The 21,761-nt window shown below is 49.0% G+C and overlaps 1 protein-coding gene across 1 annotated transcript in view; it reads left to right on the top strand.

The window, feature by feature from the left end:
* The window catches only part of Cacna1a (calcium voltage-gated channel subunit alpha1 A), a 270,463-nt gene that overhangs the window by 139,399 nt on the left and 109,303 nt on the right, over positions 1-21,761 (top strand). The window contains 5 exon segments of the mRNA XM_038312389.1: positions 1,139-1,230; positions 5,095-5,247; positions 9,347-9,540; positions 19,301-19,404; positions 21,260-21,375. Coding sequence (XP_038168317.1) covers positions 1,139-1,230; positions 5,095-5,247; positions 9,347-9,540; positions 19,301-19,404; positions 21,260-21,375 — 659 coding nt within the window.

Below are 21,761 nucleotides of genomic sequence, written 5' to 3'. Positions count from 1 at the left end.
CTGAGCTGACCCTCTCCCCACCAAGTGATAAAGAGCGGTCACCTGTACTGACGTAAATGCCACCACTTCCCTTCCGAGACTAACCCCAGCCTGCCTTTCTCTCAGCATGCCTCTCCTCAGAACACATCACTCTGACATTTGATGTGTTTACTGGGTTCTCTCAGCTTCCTCCACACACGGAGACACATAAGTCCTTTGCACACATTGAGCAACAGCTTCTGTCTGCACAGAAAGAGGAAAGTGGGGCTCAGAAATAGAATGGTGTCTGTCAGAGGAAGTCTGAAGAAGTCCAGAGAAAACTGGACGGTCATGATCCCAGCAGTCAGGCGTCTGTGACATCAGAAGTGCACAGCCAAGGCCAGCCTGAGCTACACGATAAGACACTGTCTTCAAAAAATGTGTGTGTGTGTGTGTGTGTGTGTGTGTGTGTGTGATGGTGGTGGTGGTGGTGGTGGTATGTGCGTGTATATGTGGCATGTTAGCTCATGCTTGATGCACCTGGAAGGCAGAGGCAGGAGGATTTCTGACAGTTCAAGGACAGCCTGGGCTACATAATAAGAATGCTGTATTTCAATACTCTGTCTTAAGTATATGTATATTTGCTGCACATGGTGGTTCACGCCTCTACTCCTGACACTTCGGAGGCAGAAGCAGGAAGATCTCTATGAGTCTGAGGCCGGTCTGGTCTGCATGTTTAGTTCCAAACCAAAGCCAAAGCTATACATTGAGACAGTGTCTTAATTGTCTGTGTGTATGTATGTGTGTGTGTGTGTGTGTGTGTGCGTGCGGGCACATGCAGACACACGTTTGTGATTATCATATATACACCAAGCATGTTGTGAACAGGGTGTCTCTTGCTGCCTCTGCACTGCTATGTACCCCAGGCTAGCCAGCCCATGAGCAGTTTGGGGTTAGAGGTATTGCACCCTCCCCACGAGTACACATATGCATCTCACACACAGAAAGTCAAAGTCACCACTCATTCTGTAAGACGGGAACCATTAGTGTCACTTGACAGGTGATGGAACTGACCTGCTGATGTCCAGTCACCAGCTGGGGACCTCATAGCGCCGTACACCTGCCCATCCACCTACCGCTGCTCCTCGCTTTCCTGTCTTACTGTTGTTTTCTCCTGCAGCATCTTGGCCACCGTCGGGACGGAGTTTGACCTACGGACACTGAGGGCGGTTCGTGTGCTGCGGCCACTCAAGCTGGTGTCTGGAATCCCAAGTGCGTGAGTCTCCATCCTTCTAGAAGGGTCTGCTTGGGGGCCCCCACTCCCGTCGGGGCAGGCTGCCCCTTCAGGGGCTTCCGGGGAGTCAGGTCGAGGTTGTCTCCGGACACAAACCAGAGGCCTTTCTTGAGCACCCACGTCTCCCAGGAGTGTCTTCAGCACCCGTAACCTATGATATAAACCAGAGTCTCTGTGTCATAGGGCGGACACGTAGGCACAGGTGTCTGATGAAAAGGAAGGGGCAGTTTGAGAGTTAGCAAGTGGAACTCCATGCCTAGGTCGTGACCCCATGGTGGCAACTGTTGGCATTCACTGCCTATGAATGGAGCCTCCAATGCTCTCACTTGGTCATCCACCCGCTTGGTGGATACCCATTGCACAGATGAGAAGAGCAAGACTCGGAGGAGTCCTCGACGGGGGTCTGTACAAATCCCGCACGCTTGTTCTCCATGGATATCTGGGCTTCACCCCCATGGAGAGGTGCCGCAGTGCAGGCTCAGGATTCAGTTGAGGGCGATTTCTGCCCCACAGTCTCATGTGATAGAAATCAGAAAGCAGCTACTCTGGGCGGCTGGGGATGGTTCAGTTGGTAGAATGCTTACCACGCAGGCGTGAGGATCTGAGCTCGATCACAAAGCAGCCTTGCGGAAAAGCCGGGTGTGGTGGAGCCCTCTGTAATTCTAGCCCTGGGACTGTGGAGGCAGAGGTTCCCTAGAGCTGGTGGCCAGATGAGTGCCAGGTTTAGTGAGACTTAAGGAACACACTTGATGTTGACCTCTGCCCCCACGTACATGTATGTGCACACACATAGGTGAATAAGTAAGTGCTACGCTGTTCCTGGCAGTTCCATGCGTCCAGTGGTTTAAACTCTGTTCCTTTCCAGAACAGTCTCTGGATTAGGCTCCGCTACCATCGCTGTGTTCAGTGTGCTGGCCTCACTGACCAGAGTCACTCCCACCCAGATTTAAAGAGGTTTCTCTGCTGTGGCTGATGTCTCTCAGTACTTACTGAGCCATCATGGCCTCTGGCTTCTCCCTCAGCACCGTAAGAATACTTACAATGATAGATAGATAAATATATAGATAGATGATGAATGAATGGATAGATAGATAGATAGATAGATAGATAGATAGATAGATAGATAGATTATGGAGAGAGAGAGAGAGAAAGAGAGAGAGAGAGAGAGAGAGAGAGAGAGAGAGAGAGAGAGAGAGAGAGAGAGAGAGAGAGAGAGAGGTTAAAAGGGAGGGCACTGGCTGTTCTCCCAGAGGACCCAGGTTCAATTCCCAACACCCACCTGTCAGCTTACAATTGTCTGTAGCTCCAGTGCCCTCTCCTGTCCTCCACAGGCACTGGCCCTGATACGCCCACAAACATGCAAAATCCATAAAATAAAAGCAATTGAAAAAAAATTTTAAAAAACGCAAAGAAGAATGGTTTGTTTTTGTTCCAGTCAGGAGGTTCTAAGCCTTAGTCTTACCTCCTTCTTTTGGGCTTGTGGCCCCACAGCCCATTAGTGAACCCACATAGTCAGTGCCTTACCCCATAGCAGCCAGAAAAGCGAAAGCCTTACACACAGTGACGACATCCTTCCACGAAGCCCCACCCCTTAAAGTTCGACACCCCAGCTACTCCACAGACTGGGAACTAAGACTTCAGCCAATGGCCTTTGGGTGGGAGAGTGTTGTAACTATAACAGAGCACCCACAATAATCAACTTAGAAGAAAGAAAGGTTTGCCTGCGTCAGGATTGGTTTCAGCCTGTGTTCTGTCTGTCCAGTTGTGTTAGGCCTGTGGTGAAGACACCCATCATGGTGGGAGTACCAGGCAGAGCCAAACCACTCGCCTGGGGTTGGAGAGGTGACTCGGGGGATCGAGAGCACTGGCTGCTCTTACAGAGGACTTGAATTCAGTTCCCAGCACCCCTGTCTGGTGGCAACTCCAGCTCCAGGCGTCCTCTTCTGGCTTCTGATGGCATTGCACTCACCTGAACAAATTGATTCACAAATACAACACACAGATAAACATACAAATACATCTTTAGGGGCTGGAGAGATGGCTCAGCAGTTAGGAAGCCCTGGCAACTCTTCCAGGTGATTGTGGTTCAACTCCCAGCAGCCCCATAGAGACTCATAATTGTCTTTAATTTCATTTCCAGAATATTCAGTACCTTCTATCTGGTCTCTGTGGGCACTAGCCACACAGATGGTGCACCGACATGCTTACAAACCAAGCACTCATACACATAAAATAAAAATAAATCACTTAAAATTAAAAAAATAAAAGCACCTGTATCAAACACAGGGAAAGGGCCCTTACTCAATCTGCCCTGTGTCCGTGGGCCTCACACTCACTGTCAACCAACTGTGGTTCAACACCCCCAGTGAACAACCTCGTCTGTACTGAGCCCATCTTCCTTGCCATTATCCCTGAGCAGCACAATCTAACAACTGCTTACACAGTCTTAATGTTATATTAGGGATTAACAGTTATGTAGACTCATGTCACTGATCCCAGCACTTGGGTGGCGGAGGCAGACGGATCTCTATGAGTTCCAGGACAGCCAGGGTTGTTACACAGAGAAGCCCTGTCTCAAAACAAACAGTTATCTCAATAGTATTGACACAGGAGGATGTGTGTAGACTATGCACATGGCATCCACTTTCAGGTGTAGACTTGGTGTCTGCAGATTCTGCCATTCGTGGGGAACCTCCTAGATACCGGGAGGTCCAGACAGCACAGAGACTGCAGTCAGGATCTGACCTGTTTTGCAGGGAAGTTACAAGTCTTATTCTGCTCCTTTCTAGCTTGCAAAGAGGAAGGAGAGAGGAAAAGGGAAGAAGAAATTATTCTAACTTTCCTTGGCTTTTAAAATTATAGTGTGCTGGCAAAATAGCTCAGTGGAAAAGGGCTTGTCAGACAAGCCTGGTGACCCAAGTTCAACCCCCCAAGATCCACAGAAGAGAACTGAGTCCACAGAGGTGTCCTCTGACCTCCACAAATAATTACAATAATTACTTAAATCTCTTAAAAGTTTAAACTCGTGGGGCTTTTCACATGCGATGAAACTTTGAGCATTTTCAGTCTAACTCCTCTTCCTGTCTCTCAAAAAAAAATTCCTAAAGCTGCTGCTGAACCAATCCACCAATGTGGGTGCAACATCTCGTGAGGCACAAGGACACTGGGGGGACCCTGTGAGAACAAGGGCTTGCCTGGGCCCCCATCGGATACTCTCCATCCAAATCTCCCACACCCGGTGACATCTACCTGCCCATGCCTCCCGCGTGTCACATGACGCCACGTACAGTGTTATCCTTCTCAGCTGACTTCCCTGGAGCACAGGAGCTTTGTGGTAGTGAAGAAGAGCAGGCTCGGTGTGAACCCTGACTCTGCTGTCCCTCAGAGTCCGCTGAGCCTCAGCTCCCAGCCTGTAAAACTGAAGTGATTTTTAGCCTGCAGCTGCCTCCACAGGTCAGGGCTACAAGCTGAGGAGATAATGGGGAATCTGATCTTTGGAGCTGAGAGTTGAGGTGCTGGCTGCAGGCCCTGCAAGGCTGCTGGTAACTGAAGGAAACCCCGGGGTGAAGGGGACAGGTGACCCTTCTCTTGACTTGGGGCCGTTTAGGGAAACAGCACCCCCTTGTGGAGGGAAGCTACTAAGCGTCCCAGAAAATGGCTTAAGAAAGTCCTGGTTATCAGCCCTGGGGTCCTGAAGCTCTTCAAAAAGCACAGTCTAGATCATAAACACTGAGGCCTTTCCTGGGGGGAGGGCTGGCCACCTACCTCTTCGTCAACTCCACTCTGCGCTCCGTGGGAGGCACTTGGGGTGCTCGCTCACAGGCTGGTCTCTGTCTCCCCAGGTTTACAAGTCGTCTTGAAGTCAATCATGAAGGCGATGATCCCTCTGCTGCAGATCGGCCTACTCCTGTTTTTTGCAATCCTTATTTTTGCAATCATAGGGTTAGAATTTTATATGGGAAAATTTCATACCACCTGCTTTGAAGAGGGGACAGGTAGGTCTATACTGTCGGATGCGAGGTCTTTCTCAGGAGACAAAGCTCCAGAAAGGACAGTCAGGGGCAGTGGTTTCGCCAGCCCTGGCAGCCGGGACTGTGCAGCAATGGGTCTTCTCACAGCTCACCAGAGAGAAGGCTGTGTGTGTGGCTGGGGGCCGAGATCTCGTTGAACATGCATGAGGCCCTGGATACATCCCCAGCATGGCTACAGTGATGGGCTTGTGGGGGGAGGGACCCCTAGCAAGCAAGTGGTTTGCTAGGATGTGATCCCTGAGGCACCCCTGGGAGACATGGAGAGACGGGCTTAGGGTGTGCTCTTGAGCAGTTTATCCTGTGAGCTCAGGCAAATGCTGTAGCATCTAAAAACAACCATAGTATATCTCACCACGGAAATGGAGGGTTGGGCTAGATAACAGAGGACGAACAAGGGAGGGTCCTTCCCTGCTCCTTCAGAACCCAGCACCTGGCAGACAAGGTCCTGCCAGGCAATGGGAACCCTGCCTCTGACAGGATCCTGTTTCATCCAGTCAGAACCTAGCACCCAGCAGGCGCTGCCTGCCTGCCCAAGGCCCCTTCTTGCTTTAGCTAACCGTTGGGAGCATGAGTCCAGAGGGAGCTGTGGTATGATTTGGGCCCACAGAGGTCAGCATGGAGGGTGCACTCAGAGCTCAGGTCTGATCAGCAATGTGGAAGGCACATGCTGCATTCGCATTTGGAGGTGCAGGCCCTTCCAGATGCATTTCCAGTTCAATCCTAGACTTCCCAAACTTGAGCTACCCGAATGCCCCAGAACCAAGAAGACTCAAACAAGAGGGGGTACCTGTGTTTCAGTACTTGGATCACCCGTCCCAGAGCAGGCAATCTGGGTTTCCATAACCGGAGAAAGAGGGAACCCATGGGCAAAGAGGTGTGGGGCCTTTGTGGAAAAGGCAGCCAGGGAAGCGTGGTGTGTGCAGAAGTGGTCTCGTACCAGCTGCACCAGCTGACCCCAGCAGATCCACAGAGGATGGTGTCCTGGCCAGGTCCCCACTGGGAAGGTTGTTCTAGAAGCTGGGACTTTGTTTCTTCTTTCTCCTGCTTCTTCTCCCCTGGGCTTGTGAAGTTTGCTCGATACAGAATGGCCTAATTATTTCTTTCTCCAATGAAGAAGGTGTTAATTGAAGCGGATCTATTTCTGCACCTGGTCTCACGCAGGCAGAAGACACAGAAAGTGTCTCTCAGCCCCAAACAGAAAAAACCCTAACTTAGGACCTAGGGGCTTAGGCTGTGGGATGTGTCCGGGGTGTTTTTGTTTTTGTTTTGTTTTCCCATCCAGGACTATCTGGCTGGGGTCCCAGTGGGGTTGTGGGGGGACTAATGTAGGTGGAGCCATGGAGGGCAGCAGCCTGGATTCGGGAGGCGATCCAAAGAGCTCCCAATTAAGACTGTAAGATGTGTGAGTAAGAGACAGATATACACAGACGCCCCGGCAGCAGGCTAATTTTAAAATATATTTATAGCTGAATTTCTCCGACTCCGGATGGCTGTGTTTCTCGACTCAACCCGGAGAGTGCTTGGCGTCGACGACTAGGTTTGAGGGGGCTGGGGTCGAGCACACCTCTGGCTGATGTTGCTAAAGATAGGTGGTTCCCAGCCACAGGCTCGGGGAGCCCACTTCCTGTCACCCACTGCCATCCCACACATTCACAGACTCCAAGACAAAGCGACATGCTTCCTGTTTTCTAAGAGTTCCCAGAATCCTGGATGAACAAGACCCTAAATCACACACATTCTAGGCAAGGAGGCTGATGTGCAGTTGTCTCCGCGCTGCCCTCTCACGGGAAAGTTGGGGGGCTGCCAGAGGCCTGAGGAAGTGGGGACACCAGAATTAACCAGGTGATCACAGGGGGTTTCGTGTGAACCGGATTTGGACTGGAAGTGGGGCAGAGATACACAGGTGATCTTCCCCCGGGGGCCCCTGTGGAACCTTGAGCCTTAAGCTTTAACGGTTTTGCTTTCCCGTCTCCTCACTGTGTATGAGTCCAGTGTGGGGCAGCCTAGATAGCGAAACTGCAAGCAAGGCCTTTGGCTGCCTTTGTTTACTTCACACTGTGCTGGGTTTTTGTTTTGTTTTTTGGTTGGTTTTGGTCTTCATCTTGTTTTAAGACAATCAATCTCACTGCGTAGCCCAGGCTAGCCTGAAACCAGTCATCTTCCAACATCCTGGGTGCTGGGGCCACAGGTGTGAGCCCTCTCTACCCCTGACATGTTCTTCACTGTTGACAGGATGTTTCCATGTAGCAGGGGGTTACGTTCAGTCCCCTTCCCTGCATGGCAGTTGGAGTGGGTGCAGTAAAGCCAGCTGCACACAGGAAACGGATGTCTGTTGAGAGAAACTTGATTTTTATACACTTGGCTGTTAGTTTTCTTTCCAAACATGTCATCTTCTCAAGCCAGCCATCCTAGCTCTGGGGAAGCTGAGGCAGGAGGATTTCCAAGAGTTAGAGCTACGCAATGAGTTTGTGGCCAGGTTGAGCCAGGTGTCCAGCCCCTCCCCATTCACTTCAATGCCAAAGGATTTGTGTGAGTGTTCTGCCTGTTCCTCCCCTGCAGGCTGTCTGGGGACGCAGTGTTAAATAGTATCCCCTGACACTCCTGACATGTCACAATGTATCTCCTGGTACTGGGGGAGAACATTCTGTTCCTACCCTTAGGTAAGGGTAGGATCCATGTGTACCTGTCCCTCACCCCAGAACCCCATGCATGTCGTGAAGAAAAGCAGTTGGCGAGGCTCTGGAAGTTCTCCCAGATGACGCACATTTCATGGTGCCCTGATCTTACCATGCTGGGGATCATAGAATACATCCCAGTAGCTAGTGACTATGAAGACCACAGCATAGAATGCTGGCTCACGGGGCTGCCAATCAAACCCAGAAAGAAAGCGCCACAAGCGTTTGGAAACCAAGAGGCATGCTTCTTGTTTGCGGATGAAACCATCTGATGTTGGGGAATCTAGCGAGTGGTCTGAGTGTGTGTGGGTGATGGACGTGAGCAAGGCTGCCCCCGAGTCACTCAGTGTGGCGACCAGTGGCACCAATGATAAATGCATGGGAAATCACCGCTCTCTTTTTCTTCCCCTCTCTCTTGTATATTTTTCCAAAGAAATATGGAGTAGTTACCCATGGGTCAAGGGTCAAAGGAGAAATAGAAATGGTAATTGGGTACTGTCTTAGGGTTTCAGTTGCTATGACAAGACACCATGACCACAGCAATTCTTATAATTAAAACTTTTGGGTTTTGGGGCTTTTTTTTTTTTTTTTTTTTTTGGTTTTCGAGACAAGATTTCTCTGTAGCTTTGGAGCCTGTCCTGGAACTAGGTCTTGTAAACCAGGCTGGCCTTGAACTCACAGAGATCCGCCTGCTTCTGCTGAGTGCTGAGATTAAAGGCGTGCGCCACCACCGCCCTGCATATAAAACATTGAACTGGGGCTAGCTTAGAGTTCAGAAGCTCAGTTCATTATAATTGTGGCAGGAGCATGGCGGTGTGTAGGCAGACATGGTGCCCGAGAAGGAGCCAAGAATTCTACATCTGCATGGGCAGGCAGCAGGAAGAGAGAGATCCTGGACCTGGCTTAAGCTTCTAAAACCTCAGAGCCCACCATTGACACACTTCCTCCAGCAAGGCCACACCCCCTAATAGTGCCAGTCCTGGGGGCCAAGCATTCAAAGATGAGTCTGTGGCAGCCATTCCTGTTAAAACCACCACAGGGAATATTTTCACAATAATAACTAATTACCATGACAGTGTTTCTGAGTTGCAGTCAGAACTGCCCTTGAAGGACAATTTATAGCCTTCAAGAAAATGGCTTCATCTCAGCAGGTTCAGAAAAGACAGGAGCCAGAGGTGGGGGGCGCACGCCTTTAATTCCAGCACTCAGGAGGCAGAGGCAGGGTGATCTCTGAGTTCAAGTCCATGCTGGTCTACAGAGCAAGTTCCAGGAGCTGAAGACTCTGGTGCTGCAGATAGGAACTAAGGGATCTACAGCTGGACACTGATATTTCGTCCCAGTCGGTTCTTCCCACCCCTCCCTCTTACTCTCCACTGTCCCCTTTCTAGACGACATCCAGAGTGAGTCGCCGGCTCCGTGTGGGACAGAGGAGCCCGCCCGCACCTGCCCCAACGGGACCAAATGTCAGCCGTACTGGGAAGGGCCCAACAACGGCATCACTCAGTTCGACAACATCCTGTTCGCTGTGCTCACTGTTTTCCAGTGCATCACCATGGAAGGCTGGACTGATCTCCTCTACAATGTAAGCGCTGCTGGAGCACACAGGCGCATGGGGAGGGAGCCCTGAGTTGCGTTCAACACCCTTCCTGGCGGCATGAGTCCAGGCCTTTAGAAATTCCTGAGCTGTGGAAGTCTAGATGATATAGAGAGAGTACTTCTTAATGGCGCATCAGCCAGCGGTTGTTAAATATGCATTCTGTGTGCGAGCCTGAACTCAGCATGAGTGGGACCTTCCTGCCTGGGGAATGCCATCCAGCGCCTGGCATCCCTTCCCATGACATATGGAGTACATGGGACCTAGAGGGTGACTGTGAGGATGTTGGTGTCCATGCTAAGTTACTTGGAATCCCAAATTCTTTATCTAAGCTTGGATCCATGCATTTCTGCGAGATCCTTCCCTGTGGGTTAAAGTGTCCCTTTTCCCCAGTAGGCAGCCACCAGCACATATGTGGGGGGAACGTGGGCACGCACACTGGACTTTGCACACATCTACAGAAGCCACTGGCAGGACAGAACTGTGGACAGCAGGGAGAGAGGCAACAGGACATGGTCACAGACCACGGCTGGCTCACCCCCTCCGCAATGCATGACAGACACCCAGATTCTAGAAGCACAGGATGTATTTGATTTAGTCACTCTGAAACGGGTACAGTTGGAAAGTGGCCACTTCACAGCCAGATCCGAAAAGGTACCTGTCCTGCCCTGCGTGCCTTCTGCTTAGTCACTGTCCCTCACCATGGGCCCTTCGGTGCCTTGACGCATCTTCCCACTGCCCATTACACCAGTGCAGTCATCCCTCAGCAGCCATGGTCATTGGTTGCACGGCCCCTCTGATACCGTGGTCCAGGGCCACTTCCATTCCCTGTGTGAAATGGGGTGGAACCTGAACACCTCCCCATGTTCTCTAAACCATGGTGTGCCAGCCTTTGCTGCATTGGTGCTGCGGACGTGATTCATGTTATGCAACTCAGGAGCATGGGCAGGGTGTACTGAGTGTGCTCAGTGCACATGTGTGCTGATTTCTGACCAGAGATACGGAGGACCGACTGCACAAGAAGAACCAGATCTATCTCTTGGGCTGGGAGATGGTTCCGTAGAGAAAGCACTTGTCTGACAAGTGTGAATTCTCACGTGTGTGGTGACCTACCAGTAACTGTAGGAATCTAGAGGCGGAGATGGGACTAACCATCTCCTGGTTAACCTACGTTAACCAGGTTCAAGTGAGAGACCCTGTTCAATATTAGCATGCGCTCAGTGTCAACCTACAGCCTCTGCATGCACACATAGGCATGAGACTTGTGCATACACACATTGCACACATGGGCAGAGACATGTGCATACACACATTGCACACATAGGCAGAGACTTGTGCATACACACATTGCACACATAGGCAGAGACTTGTGCATACACACATTGCACACATAGGTATGAGATTTGTGCATACACACATTGCACACACAGGTATGAGACTTGTGCATACACACATTGCACACATAGGCAGAGACTTGTGCATACACACATTGCACACATAGGTATGAGATTTGTGCATATACACATTGCACACACAGGTATGAGACTTGTGCATACACACATTGCACACATAGGCAGAGACTTGTGCATACACACATTGCACACATAGGTATGAGATTTGTGCATACACACATTGCACACATAGGCAGAGACTTGTGCATACACACATTGCACACATAGGCAGAGACTTGTGCATACACACATTGCATGCATACTACACAGACATTTTAAAAAAAATCTGTATTGCTCATCTTAATGCCATAGGGCCACACTCTACACTTTTTCCATCACTCCTTCTCATAGCAAAAAAATTCTAGAATGGTCTTTGTGACAAGACAGAGTTTGTATTCTTTGTATACCAGCATAGAATTGCGTTGTGTTGCTGCCCACAGTTTATGTGCTCAGTCCTTTAGAGAGGCATGTCTGGATGCCCACCACCGAAGGTCAGGTACTATGGTGCCATGAGCACCGTTGCACTGTGGGTTTTTCATGCTTTTGTAGATGCAGATGGAGTCTATGGCCCCAAAGTGGGATTACAGGGTCAAAAGGTAAATTTATTTACAGGGTAGCTTTTTTAAAATGGGATGACAGTGGGGAGGTGGCTCAGATGAGAAAGTACTTGCTACACAAGTATGAGAACTTGAGGTTGACCCACAGGATCCATGCAAAAACCTGTGACCTACACATGCACACGCACACACATGCATGTATACATGCATGTAATTCTCAAATGCAGACATGCATGTGCATACGTACATACATAATACACATAGGCAAAAACAAACATACACATGGATGTGTACACATAGAAGTATATACATACAATACATGCACACACATGAATACACACAGGCACACACATACAAATACATGCATACACACACGCATATACAGTCATGCATGCACACATACACACAGCAAGATGAAGGACATAACCAAGTATATTTTAATTCTTATAAACTATTTTTAAAACAGATTTGTGGGTTGGATGTGGTGGCACAGAGCTGTCATCTGGGCACTGGAGAGGCCAAGACAGGAGGTCGAGACTTTGAGATCAGGCTGGGCTACTTAGGATGACACTATCTCAATACAAGACCAAAGAAGGCAAGAGATGGCGCAGAAGTTAAAACTGCATAGTGTTCTTGCAGAGGACCTAGGTTCTGTTTCCAGTACCCACACTGGGTAGCTCACAACTCCCTATAACTCCAGCTCTACAGGATCTGAGTCCTCTTCTGACCTCTGAGAGAACCCATAATATAAGATAGATAGATGATGGATAGATAGATAGATAGATAGATAGATAGATAGATAGATAGATAGATAGCCATTATGGAGTATCGATAGCCATCTGTAGCAGCAGGTCATGTGGCACACCGGGTCACATAAGTCTCATGGTTTCATAGCAGTGCCAAGTTTCAAAGGCCTTGTGTAGCACTCTGAGACTTAGTGGCACTCACAGTGGCACCTGCAGTTGATGTGGTCAGAAAGTGATAGTTTAGCAAGTAACTAAAATCCTCAATCTCCATGTTTGGCTCAACCTAACACCATCTTGCTGCCCAAAATAAGAGATTCAAAAACAGCCTTGTATTTGGGGCTGGAAAGATGACTTAGTGATTAAGAACACATGCTGTTCTTCCTGAGGACCTGCGTTCAGTTCCCAGCACCCATATCAGGTGGCTTACAACTGCCTGTAACTCCAGTTCCAGGGGTCTGACAACCTCACAGACATACATGTAGGCAAATAAATAAATAAATCATTTTTTTAATGTGCTGTGCCCAGGAAGCAGAGGCAGGTGGATTTCTGTGAATTTGATACCAGTCTTTCCTACACAGTAGCTGCAGGCCAGCCAAAGCTACAGAGTGAGACCCTGTCCCAGGGAGAAAAACAAACAGCCCTGTGTGAAGATGTGCCCTTCTGTTTTGGGTACCATCCTCCAGATAAGAAACTGAGGCTTCCCAGTGAGAGATTAGTCTCCTGGGTCTCCCAGACAATTAAAAAAAAAAACAGAATTCTAATTCAACGCAGGTCACTATTCCTTGCCGCCAGCCCCTCTTTGTCTTATGCCCATAGTGTTTCTTTCGTTCATTAGTTTGCGTATACATTCTCTGTCTCTCCTTTTTACTCCCCTCCTCCTCTTTTCTCTCCTCCTTCTCCTCATGAGCCTCTTTTACTCCCTTTCTTCCCATTGGTTAATGTCAGTGAAGAAGCAGCCAAACCATGGACTGTCTGTTAATAACCTCACCCCTCTTGACTGATGATCACAAACAGTGGGGATGAATCTGTGGCCTAAGCCTTTTCTCATTCACAGATACTTGTCTCGTTTCGAATCAGGTGACTCTGGGGGACTGCCAAGCACTCATTCATCCAACAAGCAACCGTTGAATACCTGCGATAAGCAGCACCCTGTGAATGCCCACCGTACGTGTGTGTATTGGCGACACCTCCTGTGTCGTGACATTTCAGACGCTGAAGAGTTGCCCTTCTAGTGGGTGACGTGACTGTGAGATCACAGACCGTGGGCACAGACTATTTTATGTTCCGTGTGGCTCATACGGACAGAACGGGGCTGCACACCTGTACGATCTGCACTCTTTAGAACCTGAGTCAGCCAGGAGACACTTGTCTTGCCAGCAGGAAGGCCTCACCCCAGGCAAGGTGCTGCATGCCTGTAACCCCAGCTCTGTGGAGGCAGAGATGAGAATCCATGGGGCTAGCCTTACCTACTGGAACAAGGCCAAGACCAGTAAGAGACCCTATCTCAAAGGAACTGGAGCCGTGGCTTCCCTTACCCAACACATACCGGAACATGCAGACACACACATACTAAAGAAAACTTGTAGATGCGGTGCATTTGAGATAGTGTGAGACCGTCATATGAGCTTAGGGCAGTGAGGCAGTCAAGGGTCACAGACTACCCAAGGGACAGGTGGGTAGTCTCCTCCTGAGAAGACTAACAGAGGTGAGAGTAGCCCACAGGTCTTCTTAGAAGGACAACCCAGGCGGGTGGAACAGCCAGGACAGAAGCCCTGAGGCAGGACTGCCCTGGTCTTTTTGAGCAGCACTGAAGCTGCACAGGAGGTGGAGGGGCAGGTGAAGGTAAGAGAGGGAACCCAGGAAGCAGCGGTGGTGACAGGCCTCACAGGATGTCCCCAGAGTAACAACAGCTGAGAATCCGCGTGTTGACAAGTACAAACTGGGGCCTCTGGCCTCCAAGGTCACCGCCAAACCTTGGCTCTTCAGGGTCGAATCCACCTCATCTTTATCTAAGAAACTAGAGTTGATTGTCTTCTTAAATTGAGGTTGTCTTTTTTTTTCTTATATCTTCTCTGTGGCTTTTTTTTTTTCCTGAATGAACCAGGCTCAAAAAAAAAAAAAAAAAAAGAGGTAAATAAACCATAAGGCAGAAGGCACCTAAGGATTTCTCTGGGCTTCAGCCATTAATTTGCCTGGAGAGTATTTATCGAGTGCTCACTAAGTGCCAAGCACCACACAAGGACTCAGCAGTGCTCATGATGAGTCAGAGCTGCGGGCTCCTGGGGGCTGCTTACTATCAGCTGAGACAGGGTGCTGAATGCCACCAGAAGGGATGTGCATTAAAAGTCAGAAAGCAGAATGAAGGGGAAACCATTTGCTGCCCACCTGTGTGATGTGGTGCCGTTAACCTTTCCCAGGGAAGTAAGCAGAGGTCTGTCCACTCCAGACAGAGAACCCATAGCCAGAGGAGCGATCCCACCAGAGTCCAGTTTGGCAAACCCGTGAATTCACTGGGCTTAACTCACAGGTGCACAAGTGTGGAGATACAGGAATATAAATGAGGGAGGGTTACTTCAGGGTGCGAGAACGTGACATGTGGTGAGTGTTGTCAACCTCACAGGACCTGGAGTCACCTGGAGACACACCTAGGCACACCTGTTTCTCTTGTTTGCTTGCTTGGTTTGGTTTTTGGTTTGTTTGGTTGTTTGTTTGTTTGTTTGGTTGGTTGGTTGGTTGGTTGGTTGGTTGGTTGGTTTGATTTTTGGTTTGGGTTTTTTGTTTGTTTGAAACAGGGTTTCTCTGTGTAGCCCTAGCTGTCCTAGAACTCACTCTGTAGACCAGGCTAACCTCCAACTTACAGAGATCTGCCTGCCTCCGCCTCCCAAATGCTGGTATTAAAGCCTTGCACCACCACCACCGGGCTCAGGAGAGACTATCTCAATGAGGTCCGCTGAGGAAGAAGGACCTCAGTGACCACCAAGGAAACAAGCCTTTCTTAGGCTGGGATCTTGCACTGTGTAAAGAGGAGAAACAAAACCAAACACAGTCCCACCCCTCTGCTCCTGACTGCAGCGTGGCTGCTCCTACCTCCTGGTGTCTTGACTTCCCCACTGGGAGGGACTGCAGGGCTGAACTCTGAGCTGGAACACTTGCCCTTGGGTTGCCCTTGTCGGGAGGTTTTATCCCAGCAATTGTGCGCAGGTAATGTTTTCACAACTGCTGTGTTGAGGATGGTCCTAACTGAGAAGTGGATCATGAGGATGCTGGCCTCTGGGGGAAGAGGGAGAAGGTTCATCACTGGGAACCTGACAGTGAGGGTGGCTGGCCTCCTGGTGGGGAGGGGTTCATCCATGGGTGAACTCAAACCTGAAAAGACTGTCAGTCAGAGGCTAGGTGAGAAAGCAGGCATCAGGGCTGTCTCTAACGGACGTGCCCCTTCCCTGTCCCTTCTTCCCTTAAACTGAGTGGCTTAAAACAACAGAAATTTGTCCTCTCCTCACTCCAGAAGTGTAAGCAGGCTGTGGCCTTCAGACACCTGTATGGAATCCTTTCTTTCTGTCTCTTTGCTCACTGATATTCTTCATCCCTGCCTTCACCTCCCCATTGCCTCGTCCTTCTCTGTACGTCCATCTCTCTGTCCTGACTGCCTCTTTGTGAAAGGACATTATCACAAGATTAGGACCTGCCCTGCCGACTTCATCTTGATATGTAATACCTGCAGAGTCTGGGTGACACTCATGGATCATGGGAGACTCCATGCACCGCAGGCCAGTGAGCATGGGTTTCCCACCTGAGAGGACAAATGGTCGTACTCTCCTTCTGGGGGTTCACAGGAGGATTTTCGTCGGTTTCAATAGGCCAAAGCTCCACGCCTGTCACACAGCCCTTGTCAGGGAGTTCAGTGCAGCCGAGTACAGCTGAGGAAAGAGGCTACCTTCCCGCCCCTCCACCACCCGCTCTGTCCCCATCCGAGCCATCCCATGTGACAGCCCAGAGCCCTGCTTCCTGCTGGCTGCTGCTAGGGCTGGCTCTAGCTCCCAGGACTATATTTAGCCTGAGGAACTCGAACGAGAAGCTCAGCCCCACCGTGCCAAGAGGAGGACAAAGCCGTGCTGCCTTCTGTCCAGCATATTCCAATGGCTTCTTTCTTCCTTCAGAGTCTTTCGGGAACTGGGTGCTGGGGTTGGCAGCCCAGACTGTGGACTGGGGAGGGTCCCGGACACTCATTTTCTCCAGTGGCCATTTTAGTCAGTGGCCGTGACTAAAAGTGACTCTTTGCTTTAATTTTGTGAGTAAATATATTAGCAATAAATGTAGCTAATTCTTTTTCTCATATTGCAGGAGATGGAACTCAGAGTCTAATGCATGCCAGTGCTCTACTTCTAAGCCACACCCCCAGCCCTCTCTTAACTGTGTTATTTTTTTAGACAGGCTCTCACTGCCGTCTGGCTTGCTGGAATTCTCTATATAGACTAGATTAAAGGCGAGTGGTTAGCTTTTGCAACAGTCTGCGCTGCCTGGGTTGACATTGCACTCTGTGCTCGAGTCACCCCACCTCCCATGTAGCTGGGGTCACAGGTAGCTTTTTTCCTTGCATCCTTGATGTGTCTGGCTGCAGAATGTTTCATGCTGTTGTGTGGTACTGTTCCTGGAGGATTCTGAGGAGGGACGCACCCACCTCAGACAGGGAACCAAAGCACGGACACCACCAAAGTCCAGTGTGGCGAACCAGTAAGTTTTCCTGAAGTTACTTACAGGAGTGTGTGTGAGGGGTTACTTAAAAGAACAAAAATGACTCAAAGACAGCTGTGTCACCAAAGCCCACTCCAACAATGGTGGCAGCTCACAAAAACTGGAGACCTGGAATGCACTACACCTGCAGCCAGGTAAACAGGTAGAAAACTCTCTCTCTCAGGTGGCCCAGCGGTGTGAGTCTCTCTCAAGCAATGTGTCTGGTCCCTGCTTCTTTCAGGAGGCTCGTCTTGTCTGAGAGTCCAGCAGCAGCCCTTGGGGAGGGAGAGGCATAGTGAATCTGGTCAGTTCCAGAGGCTTCCTGAAGATTTTGAGTTGTTTGCTTCCTGAATTTAAGGAGAATCCCTGCAAAGTGGATTGTTTCACCTCCCCTTAGAACATCCTCTGTCCAAAACAAAACAACCCGCCCCCCCCCCAAAAAAAGAACATCCTCTGTTTATTAAGAAACCTCCCTCTGAGGTGACTGGTTTTATCTCAGAAGAAATTGCTATACAACATGTAATTCTGTGTCTGGCTAGGAGTCAGTCACACATGCGTGCTGTCTGTGTGTGGAAATTTTCACTTGGCATTGCTGTACAGGTTCCTGTGGCAGCCTGTCATCCGAATCCCACTCTTGTATACCGCCCCCTGCTGGTAATGTTCTAGATTGTTCACAGCTTGGGGCATTTTTATGGTGTGCACTGTGAACATGGTGTGCATGTCTGAGGTGAACATAGCTTCACATTTCCATTGGGCAACCATCTGGGAGTGGCGTGGCCAGGGCTTGGTGATGCACCTCTCAAAACTTACATTATCTTGGTGTGCTGGTGCCTGGCTGTCATCGCAGGCACCATTTGGAAATAGTCACTGCATACGTAATTTTTCATTTTAGGGGTCAGTAGATGTCCCTAAGCCATATGACTTTATGACTTTATGGAAAGGATAAATATAGTCACAGACACACACAGGAAGTCTGCCATGTTAAGATGAAGGCAGAGTTGGAGGTGAATGACACAGGACGGCCAGAGAAGTATCAGATGCCTGGAGAAAGGTGGGAAACAGATCCTCTCCCGGCCTTCAGAAGAACCAACCATGCCCACAAATTGACCTTAGAGTTCTACCCTACAGAACTGTGAGATAAATTTCCATTTTTAAAGTCGTCCAATTTGTGACTTTTGTTACAGTAGCTACAGGACACTAATATATTATAGTGCCCTTGTGTCAGCAGGACCTGAATGTTCCAGTTGCTCCATAGCCTCACTAGTGATTGTAATGTCAGCATTTATTGTTTTAGCTTTCTTCCTATAATACTTGTGCTTACTTCTAAAGATGAGCTTTTAAAGCCACACTTAAGCACAGACATTTTCCAAGTGCCACAGGTGATCAACCACTGGAAGAATCCACTGTCCCTAGACTGTAGGAGAATCTTCTCCAGGACACAGGTCAGGTCCACAGATTTGGACATTCAAAACCCACATCTGGCACTCTGTGACTCTGGGCTGGTTGGTTGTCTTTCTCAGCCTTCATTCCAGTTGCAAAAGTACACATGGTGGTTATACAGTGCTTTGTGAAGAAGATACAAGTGAATTATATAAGTGATATGTTTAGAGGAGGGCAGGCACATAGTAAATCCTCACTTAGTGCTCATACCAGTCGTTCCCTGCAACCAACTCTCCCCCTTTCCTCTCATCCCCTTCCCCCTCCTTTCTCCATGCTCTTCATTTTCTGTTTTCCTCTTCTTTTTCTCTCATTCTCCTCTTACAGTTTTCTGTTTTCCATTTCAAAAGTATTCTATCTGTGGAGTCCTGCTCCCTAGAGATATTTTTCTGTCATGTGATTCTCATCGCATTCCAGGGAGTGAAGGAGATAAACTTGAGGAAGGCTTCCTCTAAGGGGAAATGGTGACTATGTAAAGATTCATGTGGGATCCAGGGATTCATTCCTTTCTACCTTTCTACATTTCAGTGGTGTGTGTGTGTGTGTGTGTGTGTGTGTGTGTGTGTGTGTGTGTTTCCTTCTCATTTCAGACTCAGGTCCAAAATCCTCTTAGGTATCACCTTGGCTCCCAGATTCCTTGAGAACTGTGTGTGACATGAGAGAGCTTTGTCCCCTGGTGGCACCTTGATGATATTCCCCACCATCTAAACTTTATCCTCCACTTGGCTTCCAGAGTGCCAGGATCCCACAAGTCAATCACAGGAGATGTGAAGCTAACCCTATTGCTGCTCCTCAGTCCCACCTCACATGCTTTCCCTCTTTGCAGAGCAACGATGCCTCAGGGAACACTTGGAACTGGTTGTACTTCATCCCCCTCATCATCATCGGCTCCTTTTTTATGCTGAACCTTGTACTGGGTGTGCTATCTGGGTAAGTCACTGCTAGTCCACCCTCCATCCCACTCTTCCTAATGAGTAAACTTCTTTCCTGGTTTTATTAGCAAGCCCACTGTATAGATTGTGTACTGCTAGGATCGATCAATGAGGAAACCCTTATTGGGTTTTCTTGTCTGTTGGTTTTTTTAATATATATATAAAACCAATATTTTGAGGAGCTGGAGAGATGGCTTGGTGTTTGAGAACACTGGCTGCTCTTAAGTGAACCCAGATGGCCATTAACAACCATCTTTAACTCTAGTTCCCAGGAATTCAACAACTTTTTTTGACCTCCAGGTACCAGGCATATACATAGTACACAGACATACATGCAAGCAAAACACCCATACACACAAAATGCAACTAAATAATTCTTAAAAAAATAAAAAAATAACAAGCTATGAAGCTATGGGCAGTGACTCACACATATAATCCCAACACTCAAGTAGAGACAGGAGAATTGCCACAAATGTACTTCATAGTCATCCCAGGCCAAGTTGGGTTACAGAATGAGACACTGTCTCATAAAAACAAAACAATGACAGATAGATAGATAGATAGATAGATAGATAGATAGATATCAAACATGTGTTTTCCTTGGGACTGAAGAGATAGCCCAGCGGTCAAGCATGCTTACAGATAGGCTGGTCATGTTGATGCACGTCCTTGATCCCAGTGCTCTGGAGGCAAAAGCAAGTGCATCTCTGAGCATTCAAGACCATAGTGAAACCCTGTCTCAATAAAGGTGTGGGGCTAGAGAGATAATTCAACAGTTGAGGGCATGGGCTTGGTTCCCAGGAGTGTGATGCCCTATTCTGACCTCTGGCACCAGGCACATACCTGATGCTCACACATACCTGCAGGCAAAATGCTCAAGCACATACATCTAAAAAGGAAAAGAGTGATTACTGCTATTGCAGAGGACCCAAGTTCAGTTCTCAATATCCACACTGGGCAGCTTGTAACCACCTGTAACTCCAGCTATACAGGATCTGACATCCTCTTCTAGACTCCAAGGGCACCTGCTTAAGCGTGGTACACACACAGACACGTAAATAAAAATTATAAATAAGTATGTTAAATGCATTCTAACATAAATGCCCCCCAAATCCCCAAAATTACTTTAGTTAAAAAATTTTAATTATAAATAGACTTCATATTTCTCAGTAAAGAATTATGGGAGCACATGATGCAGCCCGATGCTGCCAAATAGCAACCCCTGGTTCCTCCAGGTTTCTGCTCTGACGTTCTTATCCAAGACTTTTGCTGACAGATAGCTAATGTCTCAAGATGACCACCTGATACTCACAAGATGGCTGCCCTGTGAGCCAAACAGGAAGGACAGCTGCTGACAGCAAGCGGACTGGAGGGGTTTAGCAGGAGTGTTCTGAAAGAGGAGACTGGTGTGTGGCAGCAGCAGTTGGCTTAGCTTCAAGCTCAGATGTATGGGAACATTGGAAAATGTGTACACTGTCAGACACTCCCAGCCCTGAAAGATTAGGACGCCCTCCTAAAGGACTGACTTCCGTGTTGAGAACCACTGCCCTTCACTGCATCCCCAAACACACGTGGCCTCTGAAAGTTTTCCTAACAACAGAATCCGTGTTGTTGGGGGAGTCAAGAGAGTGTTTTCTGTTTTTAAGACAGGGTCTCCTGCAGCCCAGAATGATGACCTTGAGTTTGTGATTCTCCTGCCTCCATCTTCTGAAGGCTGGGATAACAGGGCACATGCTCCCATGCCAGGTTTATGCTGTGCTGTGGGGGGATCCCAGGGCTCTGCCCATGGTCGACAGGTGTTTACCGATCAAACCCTATCATCACCAACCTCTGGCTTCTTTGTGATTCTGCAGGGAGTTTGCCAAAGAAAGGGAGCGTGTGGAGAACAGGAGGGCTTTTCTGAAGCTCAGGAGACAACAGCAGATTGAACGTGAGCTCAATGGATACATGGAGTGGATCTCAAAAGCAGGTTAGGTCCTTTCACCCTGGTGTCCAGGGATGGCATCCTAGAGTCACAGTTACCCATTGGAGGGGCCTAAGCGAGGGTGATGGGTGGAGACAGAGGATTCAGGTTGCCAGCCTGGGATTTTAGCAGGAAGAATCCACCACAGAGCAGGGCCTATGATGCCCACCTGGAGCCCAGCGTTGGAGGCGCTGCTGGTTCACTTGCTCTTGCTGTGGCAAACACAATGGCCAAAAGGGTCGATGTTAGCTTACTCTTTATAGCCCACCCCCGAGGGAAGTCAAGGGCAAAGTTCAACGCAGGAACTGAAACAGACACCATGGAGGAACACTGATTACTAGCTTGCTCTCCACACTGCAAAGCCCAGGGACACAGTAGTTCCTCCATCTGCA

This window comes from Arvicola amphibius, chromosome 15 (assembly GCF_903992535.2).
Source record: "Arvicola amphibius chromosome 15, mArvAmp1.2, whole genome shotgun sequence".
Taxonomy (NCBI): Eukaryota; Metazoa; Chordata; class Mammalia; order Rodentia; family Cricetidae; genus Arvicola; species Arvicola amphibius.
The sequence above is the reverse complement of the archived record's forward strand: the minus strand, read 5'-3'. Positions and strand labels throughout refer to the sequence as shown.